A 13,921-nucleotide genomic window follows, 5' to 3' on the forward strand; every position below is an offset into this window, starting at 1 on the left:
TCAGTGTCAGTTTCCAACCCAGGGCCTCATAGAGGTTAAGCCGCTATAGCCGTCCAGTTCTCCTGGGAAGAGAGTGAGGATTTCCGGTGGCAGGCTCAGGGCTGCATACTCAAGGCTAGGGGCTAGGAGTAAGGGGTTAGAAGCTGGGGCTAGGTGCTGGCGTTTCGGTTGGGGGGCCCTCAGGTTAGAGGACCGCAGCTGAGAGTGTGAGAGGCGAGAGCCTGGGGATGCAGGGATGGAGATGCTGGAGGTCTTCGGGGGAGGTTGGGCAGTGAGGGGAGGAGGAGGCTGCGAGGCTGGGAAACTGGGAAGGGACAGAAAAGTAGGGATGGGGGAGGAGGTACATGCTGAGAGGTGACAGCCTGGCAGTATCGGGCAGACTGGGGGCCCTAGAGCTAAAGTTGGTAGCCAGCCTGACAGAGCGGGATGGCTCCGGAACCGGGAAAAGTAAGGAAACGCAGCTCAAAAAGGCCGAGTGTGGGAGAGACCTGCCCGGTACACAGCGGCGTGGACCTCCAGGAAGACCAGGACCTGAGCACTCATTGCGGCGTTCGCTCCCTGCGCGCCTCCAGCCTCCCCGCGGGTTGCACGTTGGCACCCCCGCCCACCGCGCCAGCTGCAGGCCAGGTACGTGGGCGCGGCCGGCCTCCGGAGCCCAAATGTGCAGGGATGCGCATGGAGGGGGCGGGGCGGCCAGAAAGGGAAGGGGTGGGCCCGGGAGAAGGGGGCGGGAACACGGATTCAAACTCGCCTGCGTCCGGCAGGAGACCGGAAATGGCCGGGGCTCACTGGGAATTGTAGTTCCCGCGGTTGCGGGGTAACCGAGGGTCGGGGAGCGGGTCTTGTCCCGAGGTGCCAGTGCTGCCCCAGGTCCCAGTCTGGCGAGAGAAGGAACCGAGAACCGGACCTACCGACCTGGCCAAGTCCTTAGTTCGACTTCCCTCCGTGTGAAGATACTAACTAGGTCGAATGTGGGTGTGGCGGAAGACTGTGGGGTTACCACAGAGCCCCCTCTTGTCTCCGTTTTTGCCTTAGCCCCTCCCTGCTTCTACCAGACTCTTCATCCTCGGTCAGCTCCGCACTGGCCAACTCAGCCGCGGAGCCCAGGGATTCCCGACCGCAAACGCATTGGAGAACTTGCTCCTCGAAGGGAAGGCTGGGCCGGAAATTGGACCCTGCGTGCAGCCCAGAGGAGCGAAAATTTGTGAAAATCGGACCTTGCCCTCGGAGTCCTGAGTCAAGGACACGAGTCACCAGGCGGCACGGAAAACAGGTGGCATTCAGCAAATACGTCACGGCGACGACGGATGCGGCCCTCCTCTTGGGGCGGGTGGCCACAAGGTGGAGCTACAGCGCAACCCTGCACCGCGTGCCTGGCCTCCGGACGCCCCCTGAGGCGGCTGCTCTCCCGCGGGCCTCCCGCGGTCCTTCATTGCCGCAGGTCATTCATCCTCCTACCTCCAACCCACTTCCTCCCATCTTCCCATGATGGCCCCTCAAGGTTGTGTCTCATCCAACCCTAGATAGAAGGTGCCTCCTCTCCCCAGCCCCTAAACCGAAAAGATTAGGCTGTGACCAAATGGAGATTACATTCATTGAGTAATAGATTAAGACAAGATACAGGAACCAACCTGCCTTGAAGAAAAGGCTGCCCACAGCAAAAAGCCACCTGTAAGCACGGAATTACGTGGCTAGATGGGCTCTTCAGCAACTAGTCTCTAGGCAGGAAAGCAGCTAAGTTGCAAGGGTCGGGGAAGACAGTATATCGTGGGGTGGCGATGGTGTCTCTATCTTCTTATAGTTCTTCGGGAAAGACCATTTTGTCATCTCCTTCAGTCCCTCTTCCAAGCTATCCCACCCCGACACACCCTGTGCCTTCTGTGCAAAAAACAGGTGCACACAAGTCTGAGACATTATCCGAGCAATCTCCCTTTTACTTCCTCTGTTCTAGTTTCATTTGGGGAGAAACCTCTCATGACTCACTGTTTTCCCAAACACCTCAGGTCAAAACCCCAAGGGGAGCAGATTCCATAGCAGTTTAGGGAATGCTCATCATCTGGGCAGAAGGCTCTCATGGTTCAAAACCTCCTGTTGGCAAAGCTCCCCCGACTGCAACCCACCACCCCCAAAACATTCCACTTCAGCCAGTCTCCCACCCTTGCTGTTTGGGCAATGTAGACTGGCTTGGGTGGGGAGGCAGGGCAGGGCATTCATTCCGTCAGGAAATTGTTGATCCTTGTCAGCAGCACTGCTGTTTTTAAGCCTGGGGAGGAGGGGGAGGGTGGGTCATCTAGGGAGTTAAGCAAGGGAAAAGCTACAGGAGGAGAAACAGGAGATGAGGGGAGAAAGTTCTTACCAGTTTTCTCTCTCTTCTTACCAAATCTCCTGTGGGAAGAAAAGCTTCACATTGTGAATTCAGCTAGCTTCAAGCAGGCCCTTCCAGCCCCACACCCCGTCCCCCAACTACCTTTCCCACATTCAAGCCAATTTGATAGTATAAGGAAGGGCCTAAGAATCTCAAAGGAACTAAACAGACCCCAAGCCCCAGGGAGCATATATGAGTCTGAAGCAGCCTCATCACCAGGGCGCTGGAGAAGGTAAGGACCCAGAAAGCTGAGGCACAAAGCACTCACCTTCGGAGGAGGAAGATCCACAAAAGCAGCATGGTGGAGACACAATTGGTAATGGCCCACATGATTAGGTAGTTTTGAGGGGTCTGTGAAAATAGGAAAAGGCCCCAAGGGTAGTATGTCGGGGGAAATAAGAAGAGAGGAACAGGGTTAAGGAAAACCAGGATGGGAGAAGAAGAGAAAAGGTAACAGTCCCAGAGCCCTTACAATAAGCCAGATAGGGTAACGCATCTGCTGCAGCAGCTGGCAGTCATTGGTGGTGACCGAATCCACCCCTGCACACCAAAGCAGGGAGAAGAGCCAGGGCTTGTTTACCACAAATAGGTTCACTGAGACATTATCCTTGTGCAGTGCCCTGCGAAGGTGGGAAAGAAAAGATAGGGAACATCCAGAATCATGGTGCACAGGCCATGGAAGGCAGCCCCCTGTCTGTGCTTGCATCTGCCCAGGAGGTATCAGTTCTGCCTTTGTATAGCAGCCTCTGACCAACAGTGATTTTTCTTTCATAGCTGAACTCTGTCTTCTGGTGGATTCCACCCAAGGCTCCTAGCTTTACCATCTGGGGCCACACAATGTGTCTCTCCCCTGGGTCCTGAGCAAAGGCACTGTCTCCCTGAGCCTTCTCTTCTCTAGGCCCCACAGCCCCAGCTCCTTCAGCCATTACTCTTATTATTTTGTTCCCCTTACAAGCTTCTCTAATATGATCTTATTCCAATTTATCAATGTTCCTTTGAAAATATGGGGCCTGTCTCTGAAAATAATATCCAAGATGGGCTTGGACCAGCCTTTTTTTTTTTTTTTTTTTTTTTTTTGAGACAGGGTCTTGCTCTGGAGTGCAGTGGCACAGTCTTGGCTCACTCCCACCTCGACCTCCTGGGTTCAAGTGATCCTTCCGCCTCAAGCTTCCAGAGTAGCTGGGACCATAGGTGGGCACTACCACGCTCAGCTAATTTTTGTATTTTTTTTTTTTTTTTTTTTGTAGAGACGGGGTTTTGCTATGTTGCCCAGGCTGGTCTTGAACTCCTAGGCTCAAGTGATCCTCCTGCCTTGGCCTTCCAAAGTGCTGGGATTACAGGTGGGAGCCACCATGCCCAGACAGCTTGGGTCAGCTTTGAATAGAGCAAAACTATCTCCTCCTGTCTTCTGGGCACTGTGCCTGTATTCAGGTAGCCCAGAGTCAGCTTAGCCTTTGGCAATGTTACATCCCACTGATAACTAACTATGCACACTGTTCAAAGCCCTGGTCTTCTTCACACATGTTCCTGTTGATGCCAGTGTCTCCTCTCTGGTCTTTGTGCAACCGAAATTCTTTTGGGCCCCGAATAGAGGTCTTTAAATCTGTCCCTGCTGCATTTCACCTTGTTAGATTTTTTTTTTTGAGACGTAGTCACGCTGTCACTCAGGCTGGAGTGCAGTGGCTTGATCTCGGCTCACTGCAACCTCTGCCTCCCAGGTTCAAGTGATTCTCCTACCTCAACCTCCTGAGTAGCTGGGATTACAGGCACACGCCATCACGCCAGCTAATTTTTGTATAATTAGTAGAGACAGAGTTTCACCATGTTGGTCAGGCTGGTCTTGAACTCCTAACCTTGTGATCTACCCGCGTTGGTCTCCCAAAGTGCTGGGATTACAGCTGTGAGCCACCGTGCCCAGCTTCATCTTGCTAGATTTGACCTATCTTTTTACAGCACCTAGAATTTTCAGGGTCTCGATTCCATCATCGGTGTATTCATTACCAATTCACATCTTTTGGAAACACGATCAGCAGTTGATTAGCAGTTGATGTTGACCAGGACAAGACTAAGGTGAGGGCCAAACTCTATGTCATGTCTTCTTCTTTGGTGATAACTTGGGTAAAGAAATACTTATGTAGCTAGGTGAGGTGGCTCGTGCTTATAATTGGGAGGCTGAGGGGGGCAGTGGCTCATGCCTGTAATCCCAGCACTTTGGGAGGCCAAGGCAGGAAGACTGCTTGAGGCCAGGAGGTTGAGACCAGCCTGGGCATGTAGTAAGAACCTTTCTCTTTTAAAAAAAAATTAGCCATGCATAGTGGTTTGTGCCTATAGTCCTAGCTACTCAGGAGGCTGAGGTGGGAGGATCACTTGAGCCCAGAAGTTCAAAGCTGCAGTGAGCTGTGATCAGGCCACTGCACTCCAGGCTCAGTGACAGAATGAGACCCTATCTCTAAAAAAATTTTTTTTAATTAAAATTCAAATTAAAAAAGAAATATGTATGATAACTGGGCTATCATTCAGTTCACATTTTTCTCTCTGAACACAAGGAACTTATCAGACGCTTTAGCAACCACATGCTTTGAAGTCTGTCATGGCTCAGCTGGGTCAGTTTCTGGGGCTCAGCTCACATCTGGGACTCTCCCACTGCTCTCCCCTCATTCATGCTCTCCTACCCTGAACTCTTTGCTGTGGAATAAAATCCTTTTCGTCGCCTACAAGGTCCTACCCAATTTGGCCCTTGCCTGCTTATCTAGCTTCCCCTTCCCCTTGCTCATTAGGCTGCTGTTTCCGTTCTGCAGCTCATAGTTAGCTCCTTGTGACCATTCAGGTCTGAGCTTAGATAGCACTTCTTTAACCAGTTTTCCTAATGTGGCTGCACCCACCTCCCTGCCCCAGACCATCACTCCCAAACCTAACCACTCTTCTACATCTCTCAGTTTTGTTTTCATAACACTTTGCACTTTCCCATATGCATGTATTTTGTTAAGTGGTTTATTGTCTGTTTCTTTCAGTAGCACATGCATTCCACAAAAGCACAAACCTTGTCTGTCTTATTCGTGTTGTGTCCCCAAAGCCTACAATACTACCTGATACACGGCAAGTGTTCTATAAATACTTGTTGTATGAGTGAATGAAGAAGCTTTGCTCTCCGTTCTTCCCTGCCATTAAGCCTCATGTGATCCCCTTGGTTCCTTTCCTCAAGCACTTACTTGATATCCAATAGTGGCAGATCTTGATAGGGGAGGTTGAGAAACTGGGGCCTCTCAGTTCTGTTGCCTCCCTGACGTCCGTATATCTGGCGCATTCCAGGTGCCCGTCGTTGGACGTTAGCCCGGTCTTCATCAGGTAGCCAGAAGACCTGTGGTTCAGGAAGGATGGGTGTGAAGCTGGGGAAGACCTCGGGATTCCAAGGGCAGGGACAGGGGCAGAGAGGTTTGACCACAGAATGGGATATGTGAGCTGGGGCAGGGCCCTGGGGCCAGGGACAGTCTCAAAATCATCGTCATCATCATGGCCTAGGGAAGGCAGGGTAGGGAGAGGGTGTCCTGGCAACATCACCATGGCTTGGGGCACCCTTGCATTCAGCACAGTCTCCAATGTCTGAATCACAAAAGTGTCATAGTATGTGTGGTTCTGTGGGGGTCGGCGCAAGTCGAACATGATGGAAAGGTTGAGGGCTGCAGCTTCCTCCAATAGCTCTTCTAATGCTGGTACTGTCTGACTCTCAGCCTCTTTCTGATCAGGGCCTGCCAGCGGTTTGGCCCCCCAGAAGGGTCGCCTCTATAAGAAAAGACAATTATTTCAAGACCAGAAGAGGCCTCCAGGCCTTGCCCCCATCCTCATTATCTTCACTCATATCTTCCACTTGGTGTCCGGCTTCTTTCCCCTCTGAGCGAGGGTCTTTTTCCAAACTGTGACCTTCTTCCAGACCATCTAACATCTTACTCTGGGACCTCAACCTCTTACCCTTCCAGTTTTCTAACCTCCTCTCTCTCACCACAACTGCTTTCTTTTTTTAAATTTTTTTTCTTTTTTTCCTCCTCCGCCTCCTCCTCACTACACCTTCTCTTTGGTCTTGAGGAGACCTCTGCAATCTTGACCCTTTGGTTTCTTCCTAGTTCATCAGCCCCTTTCTAGCTGCACCTACATCCCCTACCCATGGTCCGTCGACAGCTTGAACGACTTTTCCATAGCTTCCTTTTTGTTCCACTTGCCCTACATCTCCCAGACTCTGACTCAGTTCTACAATTTTCTGCCTCTTCTACCTATAGAACTGGGGGCTGAGCACCGCCATAGGCAGAGTACACAATGTGGGCTGTTGGCACTGGAGTCCTTATTTTTTGCTCTCAGCACTGCTTAGCAATCCTTTTACTTGCTCTTGATTTGCTCCCTCTTCCATTCCCTCTAGTGTTATTCCAAGCCCCTGCCACTCTCCTCTCTTTATTCTCAATGAGTGACCTCACTTCCTAATTGCTGACATGGATAAAGCTAGCTATCTAACACTTATTAAGTACTTACTATGTGCTAGGCACTGTTCTAAGTACTTCATGTGCATGAACTGATATAATCCTCCCAATAATTCTACAAGGTAGGTACTGTTATTATTCCCATTGTACAAATGAGAAAATTGAGGCACAGAGAGACTAAGAAATGCTGCCTGGGGTCACACAGCCAGGAAGTGGTGGAGCCAGGGTTCAAACCCAGACATCCTTTGCTCTTAATCACTCTGGTATAATATGATGTAAAGAGTTAAATGGAAAAAAAGCAAATTGCAAAACAGTCTGCGTAATGATTCTATTGTGCAAAATAGAGAGAGTGTGTGTGTGTGTATATGTGTGTGTATGTATACAGATGCAGCTTGACTTATGATGGGGTTATGTCTTGATAAACCCATTTTAAGCTGAAAAGATTGGAAGTCAAAAATGTATTTAATATACCTAGCCTACTGAACATCCTAGTTTAGTCTAGCCTACCCTAAGTTTGCTCAGAACTTACATTAGCCTACAGTTAGGCAAAACTCATCTAACACAAAACCTGTTTTATAATGAAGTGTTGAATATCTCATGTGATTTATTGAATATTGTACTGAAAATGAAAAACAATTGTGTATGGGTACTTGAAGTGTAGTTTCTACTGAATGTGTATCAATCTCAAATCATCATAAAGTCAAAAAATCATTAAGTGGAACCTCATAAGTCAGGACTGTGTGTGTGTGTGTCTGTGTGTGTGTGTGTGTCTGTGTGTGTGTGTGTGTGTGTATCCAGCTGTTAACAGTGAATATTTCAGAGGGATTGGATTATGGGAGACTTAATTTCTATGTTATTTCTCTTATTTCTCTGACATTTTACTTTTTACAATGAACATGTATTACTTTTACAATCAGGAAAAGAGGAACTGAAAAAATTTGATATCCTTTTAAATATTTTCTACCACTTACAGGATTGAAGTTGACACTTTTGGGCCAGGCATTCGAAGCTCTTCAAGGCCAAGCCTCTGCTCCCTACCACTCTCATGAATTGTCTCTGTCAGTTACATTCAGCCACATTTTATTCCTGGAAACACCCTTTTTCAGACTTCTGGGCTTTACATGTCCTCTTCCGTCTGATCGAGTTCCCATTCCCTGCTTTGTGCATCTTAGGAGGAGACTCTCATGTCACATGCTGCTCACACAATGCATCCTCTACTGTATGAATCCACTCCTGATTCTCTCCCAGGCAGGAAAATGTTTTTATTGCTCTAGGTTTGCTGAATCGTCTGCTGCCTAGACTCTCTACTAGGTGGGAGTGACTTGAGAGCGCAGACTATGTTCTCATTGCCTAGCACGGGGCTGAGCAAACACTTATCAACAGAATGAACTCTGCCCTCTCTGAGTGTCCCTGCAGGTGACTGCCTCTTTGCAGAGGCTGTCCTCACCTCTAGGAACCAGGCCCCAGCATTGAGTCTCTTCAGTTCAGCCCAGGAGAAGTCACTGCTGTGGGCTGTGATTCGGGTTGGGAATACAGAGGCTACATTCGTGGTCCTGCTCAGGTGCTCATCATGCATGAGGAAGGGGATCCCGTCGGAACTGAGGGTACAAGGGGTGTCAGAGGGCCAAGCTTTGGGGCTGATCATCATATCCTTCAGCCCCCCCAGGTCCCCTAAGCCCCAGCTTCCCTCACCTGATCATCACATCAGTCTCAAACACAGTAGCTCCGCATTCAGCTGTCTTCCGCAAGGACATCATGGTGTTCTCGGGAGCCAGCTGGGAAAGGGAATCAGTGATGAGGTAGCAGGGGAGGGTGGGAGCCTGGGAACCCACAGGCCTGGCCGCTATAGCACAGGGGAACAGACCCTCCCTACCCTCCCAGCGTTCTGTCCAACACTCACCATGGGGGCCCCTCGGTGTCCCACCAGCCCAGGCTTGGGTGGTAAGTCCCTGGGTTCCATGATGCAGGGTGAGGAGATGCATAAGGGGGCCAAGTAGATGACCAGGACAAATCCAAAAAATAGGAGCAGTAGCAGAATCTTGAGACCTGTGGGGAGCGAGGGACAGGCTTTTAAGAATGGACAAGGGGAGAGTTCTGGGGACAGAGGCAGAGAGTGCAGGTGGCAGAGCTTGAGTGGCCAGCAAGGGTGAGGGGGGCAGCGGCGTTGGCACCTCTTCGGTGGATACGGTAGAAGGTATCAGCCACAGGCCAGGCCAGGAGGGTGATTCCAGCGACTGCTCCAACATGAAGAAATGGGGCTGTGGCCTGTGGACAAGAGCTGGTGAGGTGGGCTCTTCTCCAAGGCCCCTCCCCACTTTCCTCTTAGGGCCTGACTATTGGAATTTAGAGCTACCTGTAGTCTTGAGGGAACAGGAGCAAGATACGTTCTAGGGTTGGCTGCAAGCCAAGGCTTCCACCTAGATACTGGAGATTGGCCACTCACCTGCAGTGATACACGCAAACTATGCCACTCCTGCTGCCATTGGATGTCCAGTCCCACAAGGCCAGCGGCCACAAGAAGCATAATGAGGAGCAGCAGCACCTGGGGGGCCAGGGATGAATGGGGCCTCTTGGTCAACCTGGGCTCATGGTTGCCTGCGCTGCTCCTTCACTCTATGGAGACGGGACCCGACCCTTCCCTTCCCCTGACACATGTGCTTTCCTCCTTTCACTCAACAAATACTTACTGAGGGGGTCCTGGATTTGACCCCCTGGGGTTATAAAAGTGAGGTCCTCAGCAAATAACCAGCCAAGTGCTGGGCCCAGTGGTTCCCTCTCCCACGCACTCCCATCCCTACTGTACCTTGTGGAGGCTGTGTAGATGCAGGGGCTGTCTACAAAGCTGCAGGAGCAGGGCCAGGACCTGGAGGCAGAGGGTGGTGGGACATAAGGGGCGTCAAGAGGGGAGCAAGTTTACTGAGATGGGCTTCCCAGGCTAGTACCTCCCTCCTATGCAAGAATTAGCCCCCTCCCTCAGTAGCCAGAATGAGAATAGGGAGCTAGAACTAAGCAGGAAGGAAGGCTGAGGTGGGGGTTAGGCCAGTGGCCTCTGGACCCACCAATAGCAAGGATGCATATGTGACCAGTAGAGAGATGACCAGCAGGAATGCCAGGGACCAGTCCATCCAGTGTCCCCAGTGACGGAAGAGGAATCTGTGGGAGGGGAGAGGGAGGTGTCCAAGGTGGGGAAACGGTGTCAATAGTGGCCTGAGGGGAGTCGGGATGGGTGGATCCAGGAGGACTAGAAGGGAGTGAGGAGAAAGCCCCTCAAGGGGCCAGGGGCTCCGAGGATTGAGATTTTGTAGAGGGATTTTCCAAGGAGAAGCAGGGCTGGTGGATGACTGACAATGGGGCACCCAGGGGTCCCAGGGTGGGGAGCAGGTTGAGAGCTAGTCTGGGGAAGCAGGAGGGAATCCATGACACACTCATTGAAGTTGTGCAGGTCATTGAGAAGGACGAGCCCGATGTACAGCCAGCTCAGGGAGAGGAGGAAGGTGAGGATGAGCAGGCCAAACCAGATACAGTCGCACTGCAAAGGGGCAGGAGAGAAGCTCACAACCAATACCTACTTCAAGCTCAGGGTCCCCAACGGGTGGCAGCTGAAGGGAGCTGCCTGCCTCATATTGGGCTGCTCTGCTTGGGGGCAGCTCTTTCCATATTTGAGGGAGATTTTCTTCCTGGGAGAGAGAGCCCCTTCCCCCAAGCTGTCTATGAGCACAGTTGGCCTTCTCATCCCCTCCAATGGGCATCTGCCTTCTGACTTTCAGCCTCCCACCTCCATCCCTACTCCACCTTGCTGGTTTGCATCCTCTCTCTGGGGCATTTCCTCCAGTGGCAGCTATACAGGCAGTGGAGGCAGCGGGCCCAGACGGAGCAGCAGCCGAGGGACTCGGCCATGGTGAAGGCCTGGGGGAAGGGACACTCGGCCATCAGGGACCCTGGCAGAGGGCAGATCCCAGCCTCCCTCCAAGTGTATCCGAGGGGCCCGGGGGAGGGGCAGAGGCCTGGGCTGCTGCTCAGCAACGGAGGTCACGGGGCAGGCCCAGAGTGCCAGACTGGATGAGGCCGAGCAGCCCCAGCTGCAAGCCTGGCAATGGGAGACAATCTCCAGAGCCTTCCTTTCCCTTTAATCTTGGTATCTGGAGAGTCCATGGGACACCCAAGAGGTCCAGCCTCTTTTGGGGCATGGTGCATACCCACTCTCTCCAGCTCCTCCCCATTTAACAGCACACACCTCTGGGGATGGAGTGCTTGCCCTGGAGTTAGGCACTCAAGAGAAACTGCCCAGGGTGGGGCAAACTAAGTTCAGCAAGTTAAAGCAGGTTTGGCCGAGCTGGAGGCAGCCCCATGTTGAATTGCTTTCCAGCCCAGGAAGCAGGAGTAACCTGAAGCAAAGTTTCCAGTTCTGACCTGGGGCTATGGAAGACCCAGCTACTTGGCCAGTTGCTATGGATATGGAGATTGTTCAGATCACAAATCCCTGACTGAAAGATTCTCTGTGCCCACCTCCCAGGGGACAGAGGGCACTGCCAAAAAGAGGAAGACTTGAGGTGAATATGTTGCCTGGGTCACTCCCAGCCTTCTAAAGGAATCTTTGAATTTTCAGAATCCAAAGCCTCCCCCTCAAGTCCTGCCCTTTCCTGCCCAGTCATCCCCCCACCCCAACCAGAAGCCCAGAATCGCCTTCAGGAGCCCCACCCTCTAAGTTAGCTTTGGTGAAAGTACAACCAACATAGGGCAAAGGTGTGTATGCGGGGTGTGGTTGTCTTAGGGCAGCGGACCCCTGTACCTTATGCTTCTGGGTTTGGCTGACTGAGCTGATCCCAGACGTGGCTGGATACGTGACTGATTCTACACGAGAGGGTGTGTGATTCGTGTCAGCGTTTGTGTGTTTGCACAACTGGCTGTCATTACAATACGATTTTAGGTGGCTTTGAGTATGTAAAGGAGCCCCTGGATACACCCAAAGTGTGTGAGCTTCTGTGCGTGTGGGCTGACGGACAGGACCACTTGTCCTCAGAGCTCCCCCGAGGCTGTGGAATCTTAGAGGGGTGCACAGTGGCTGGGTCCGGTAAGGAGGAAGCTGTGGCTGCTTCTGAACTGCCCTCTTTATGCTGCCTTGGGAAAGGAGGGTTAGGGTAGGGGTGAGGAGCTGGAGCTGGGGGAAGGAAACCTCTCCCCTTCCGAGACCCTTCTCGGTAAAAAGCCAACCCAAAGGGAAGCCCTTGCCTCTGCCCATCTTGGAGCTGCTTTGATAGCCTGCCCTAAGCTCTTGCCTCCCCTGGGGTCCTACCCCTGCACCCCAGACACTGCCTTCCAGAGTACCCCTCCCTTCAGGAGCTGTCTGTAGGATGGGATCAGGGTCTGAGCAGCCTGAAAACCCCAAGTAGGGGAGCTGACAGAGGTGCCATTCAATCCCCGGGCCTAATCCCTGAGGGATGGAGCTGGTTTCTGCTCCACAGCTCCCGCCTATAGCCCCCCCAGCCTTCCCAAACCCTCACACCTTTGCTCAGCGGCAGCTCCACTCCGCTCTGCTCTCTGCACTGCTTCCCAGCTCCTCTCCGAGTGGTCTGCCTCCTCCCTTTTTCAGTCTTCGGTTCAGCCCTCTGAGTCAAACAGGTGGCACTGTTGCCACCTACAGGAGGCTGTGTGGGTCCTCTCCCAAGGCCTGCAGCTGCTCTGTGGCCTGGGCACAGCCGGGGTGGGAAGATGGGAGGGAGGAAAGGGGAGGGAGAACAAATCTGCTTCTTTACTCGCTGGCGGTCAGGGGGCTTGGGGTGAGGAATTCCTTTGTGCAGCTTTTCCCATCCCTCTATCCCTCCTCCTGTTCCCCTCCCAGTCACTGCCGGGGCTTTGTCCTGGCTCAGGGAGGTGAGGGCTGAGGGCACAGGCAGGCGGGAAGCTGTGGGGGAGGTGACCACACAACTTTGCAACTTGGCAGTGAGGAGAAGGGGCCCAGCCAGCCCACTGGAAAGGCATGTGGTGTGTGTGTGTGTGTGTGTGTGTGTGTGCGCGTGAGAGAGAGAGAGAGAGGAGAGAGAGAGAGAGAGAAAGAGAGAGAGAGAAAGAGAAAGAGAGAGAGAAAGAGAGAAAAAGAGAGAGAGAGGAAGTCTAACTTCGTCTCAAGCTCCTTGGGAGTACAGCCTTGGTTCATTAGGCTCCCTCCCCTCTTGAGCTCATACTTCTAATTCAGTAAGGTAAGGTGCATCTATAAGAAGCTGCAGCCCAGCACGGTGGCTCACGCCTGTAATCCCAGCACTTTGGGAGGCGGAGGTGGGCAGATCACCTGAGGTCAGGAGATCGAGACCAGCCTGGCCAACTTGATGAAACCCCATCTCTACAAAAAATAGAAAAATTAGCCAGTTGTGGTGGTGTGGACCTGTAGTCTCAGCTACTTGGGAGGTTGATGTGGGAAGATTGCTTGAGCCCAGGAGGTCAAGGATGCAGTGAGTTGAGATCGTGCCACTACACTCCAGCCTGGGCAACAGAAGCTGTAAGCTGCTTCCTGAACTCTGGACAGCAAGTTGCCCTTTTCTGGACCAGAGGTCCCCATGAGCCTTGTGGATCCTGGATGACACTAGCAGTTCTCCCTTTCCCTCATTACCCCAGACAGGAGATGCTCATTCAGGAACTGCTGAGACTTGTGTCATTTCTGCTGCCTTGTCCCTAAGGCATCTGAGTCTCTTTCCAAGAATCCTTTGAGGAGTGTAGAGTATATTGGGGTCACAGGCTTTTGGAAGATGAACACATACAAAAGATGCTGTTACTATAGCATCAGCATCAGCACGGAAGGGCTGGCTAGCATGCTATAGGGTTTGCTTAGTGCTAAAGTACCGGGGTCTGGGTGGGATGGGGGCCAGGGGCTGGCTTGATTGGCCTCTCCCTCTACATTACGCCTGATGCAGTGACTTGAGGTCTGGGGGCTATTAGCGCAGTGTTGGTGGGAAAGGATGTTTTCTCTGTGGATAAGCCTGCTTGCCCCTCCCCCACCACACACTGGATTTCAAACAGCGAGAAGGAAGACTGGCTCTCTTATGCCAAGAGCCGGTCCCCCTCCCTCTCAGCCTTCCCATTGTATCCAGAGGCTCTA

General features: G+C 52.2%; 2 protein-coding genes across 6 annotated transcripts; one reads left to right on the forward strand and one right to left on the reverse strand.

The window, feature by feature from the left end:
- Positions 1–8,383, forward strand: LOC135271525 (uncharacterized). The gene is made up of 3 exons (XM_064368916.1): positions 1–627; positions 1,056–1,441; positions 7,805–8,383. The coding sequence occupies exons 1-3, from the start codon at positions 345–347 to the stop codon at positions 7,808–7,810; spliced, it is 675 nt and encodes a 224-aa protein (XP_064224986.1). The 5' UTR covers positions 1–344; the 3' UTR covers positions 7,811–8,383.
- GDPD2 (glycerophosphodiester phosphodiesterase domain containing 2) lies at positions 1,576–12,637 on the reverse strand. Of its 5 annotated transcripts, XM_064368914.1 has the most exons (17): positions 12,335–12,637; positions 11,621–11,682; positions 10,624–10,737; positions 10,257–10,360; positions 9,891–9,984; positions 9,635–9,694; positions 9,275–9,373; positions 9,003–9,096; positions 8,732–8,877; positions 8,524–8,606; positions 8,279–8,429; positions 5,924–6,145; positions 5,575–5,723; positions 2,838–2,985; positions 2,634–2,716; positions 2,357–2,385; positions 1,576–2,263 (listed from the first exon to the last, which is right to left on the reverse strand). In XM_064368914.1, exons 3-17 carry the CDS (start codon positions 10,726–10,728, stop codon positions 2,211–2,213), a joined length of 1,620 nt encoding a protein of 539 aa, XP_064224984.1. In that variant the 5' UTR covers positions 10,729–10,737; positions 11,621–11,682; positions 12,335–12,637; the 3' UTR covers positions 1,576–2,210. The 5 variants fall into 5 exon arrangements, with proteins under 5 accessions (XP_064224984.1, XP_012330477.1, XP_012330478.1 ...); XM_012475054.2 differs by lacking the exon at positions 11,621–11,682; XM_012475055.2 differs by lacking the exons at positions 10,624–10,737; positions 11,621–11,682.
- Between the last annotated feature and the right edge of the window lie 1,284 nt (positions 12,638–13,921).

This window comes from Aotus nancymaae, unplaced genomic scaffold, assembly GCF_030222135.1.
Source record: "Aotus nancymaae isolate 86718 unplaced genomic scaffold, 86718_ANA_hifiasm-v0.15.2.pri h1tg000081l, whole genome shotgun sequence".
Lineage (NCBI taxonomy): Eukaryota > Metazoa > Chordata > Mammalia > Primates > Aotidae > Aotus > Aotus nancymaae.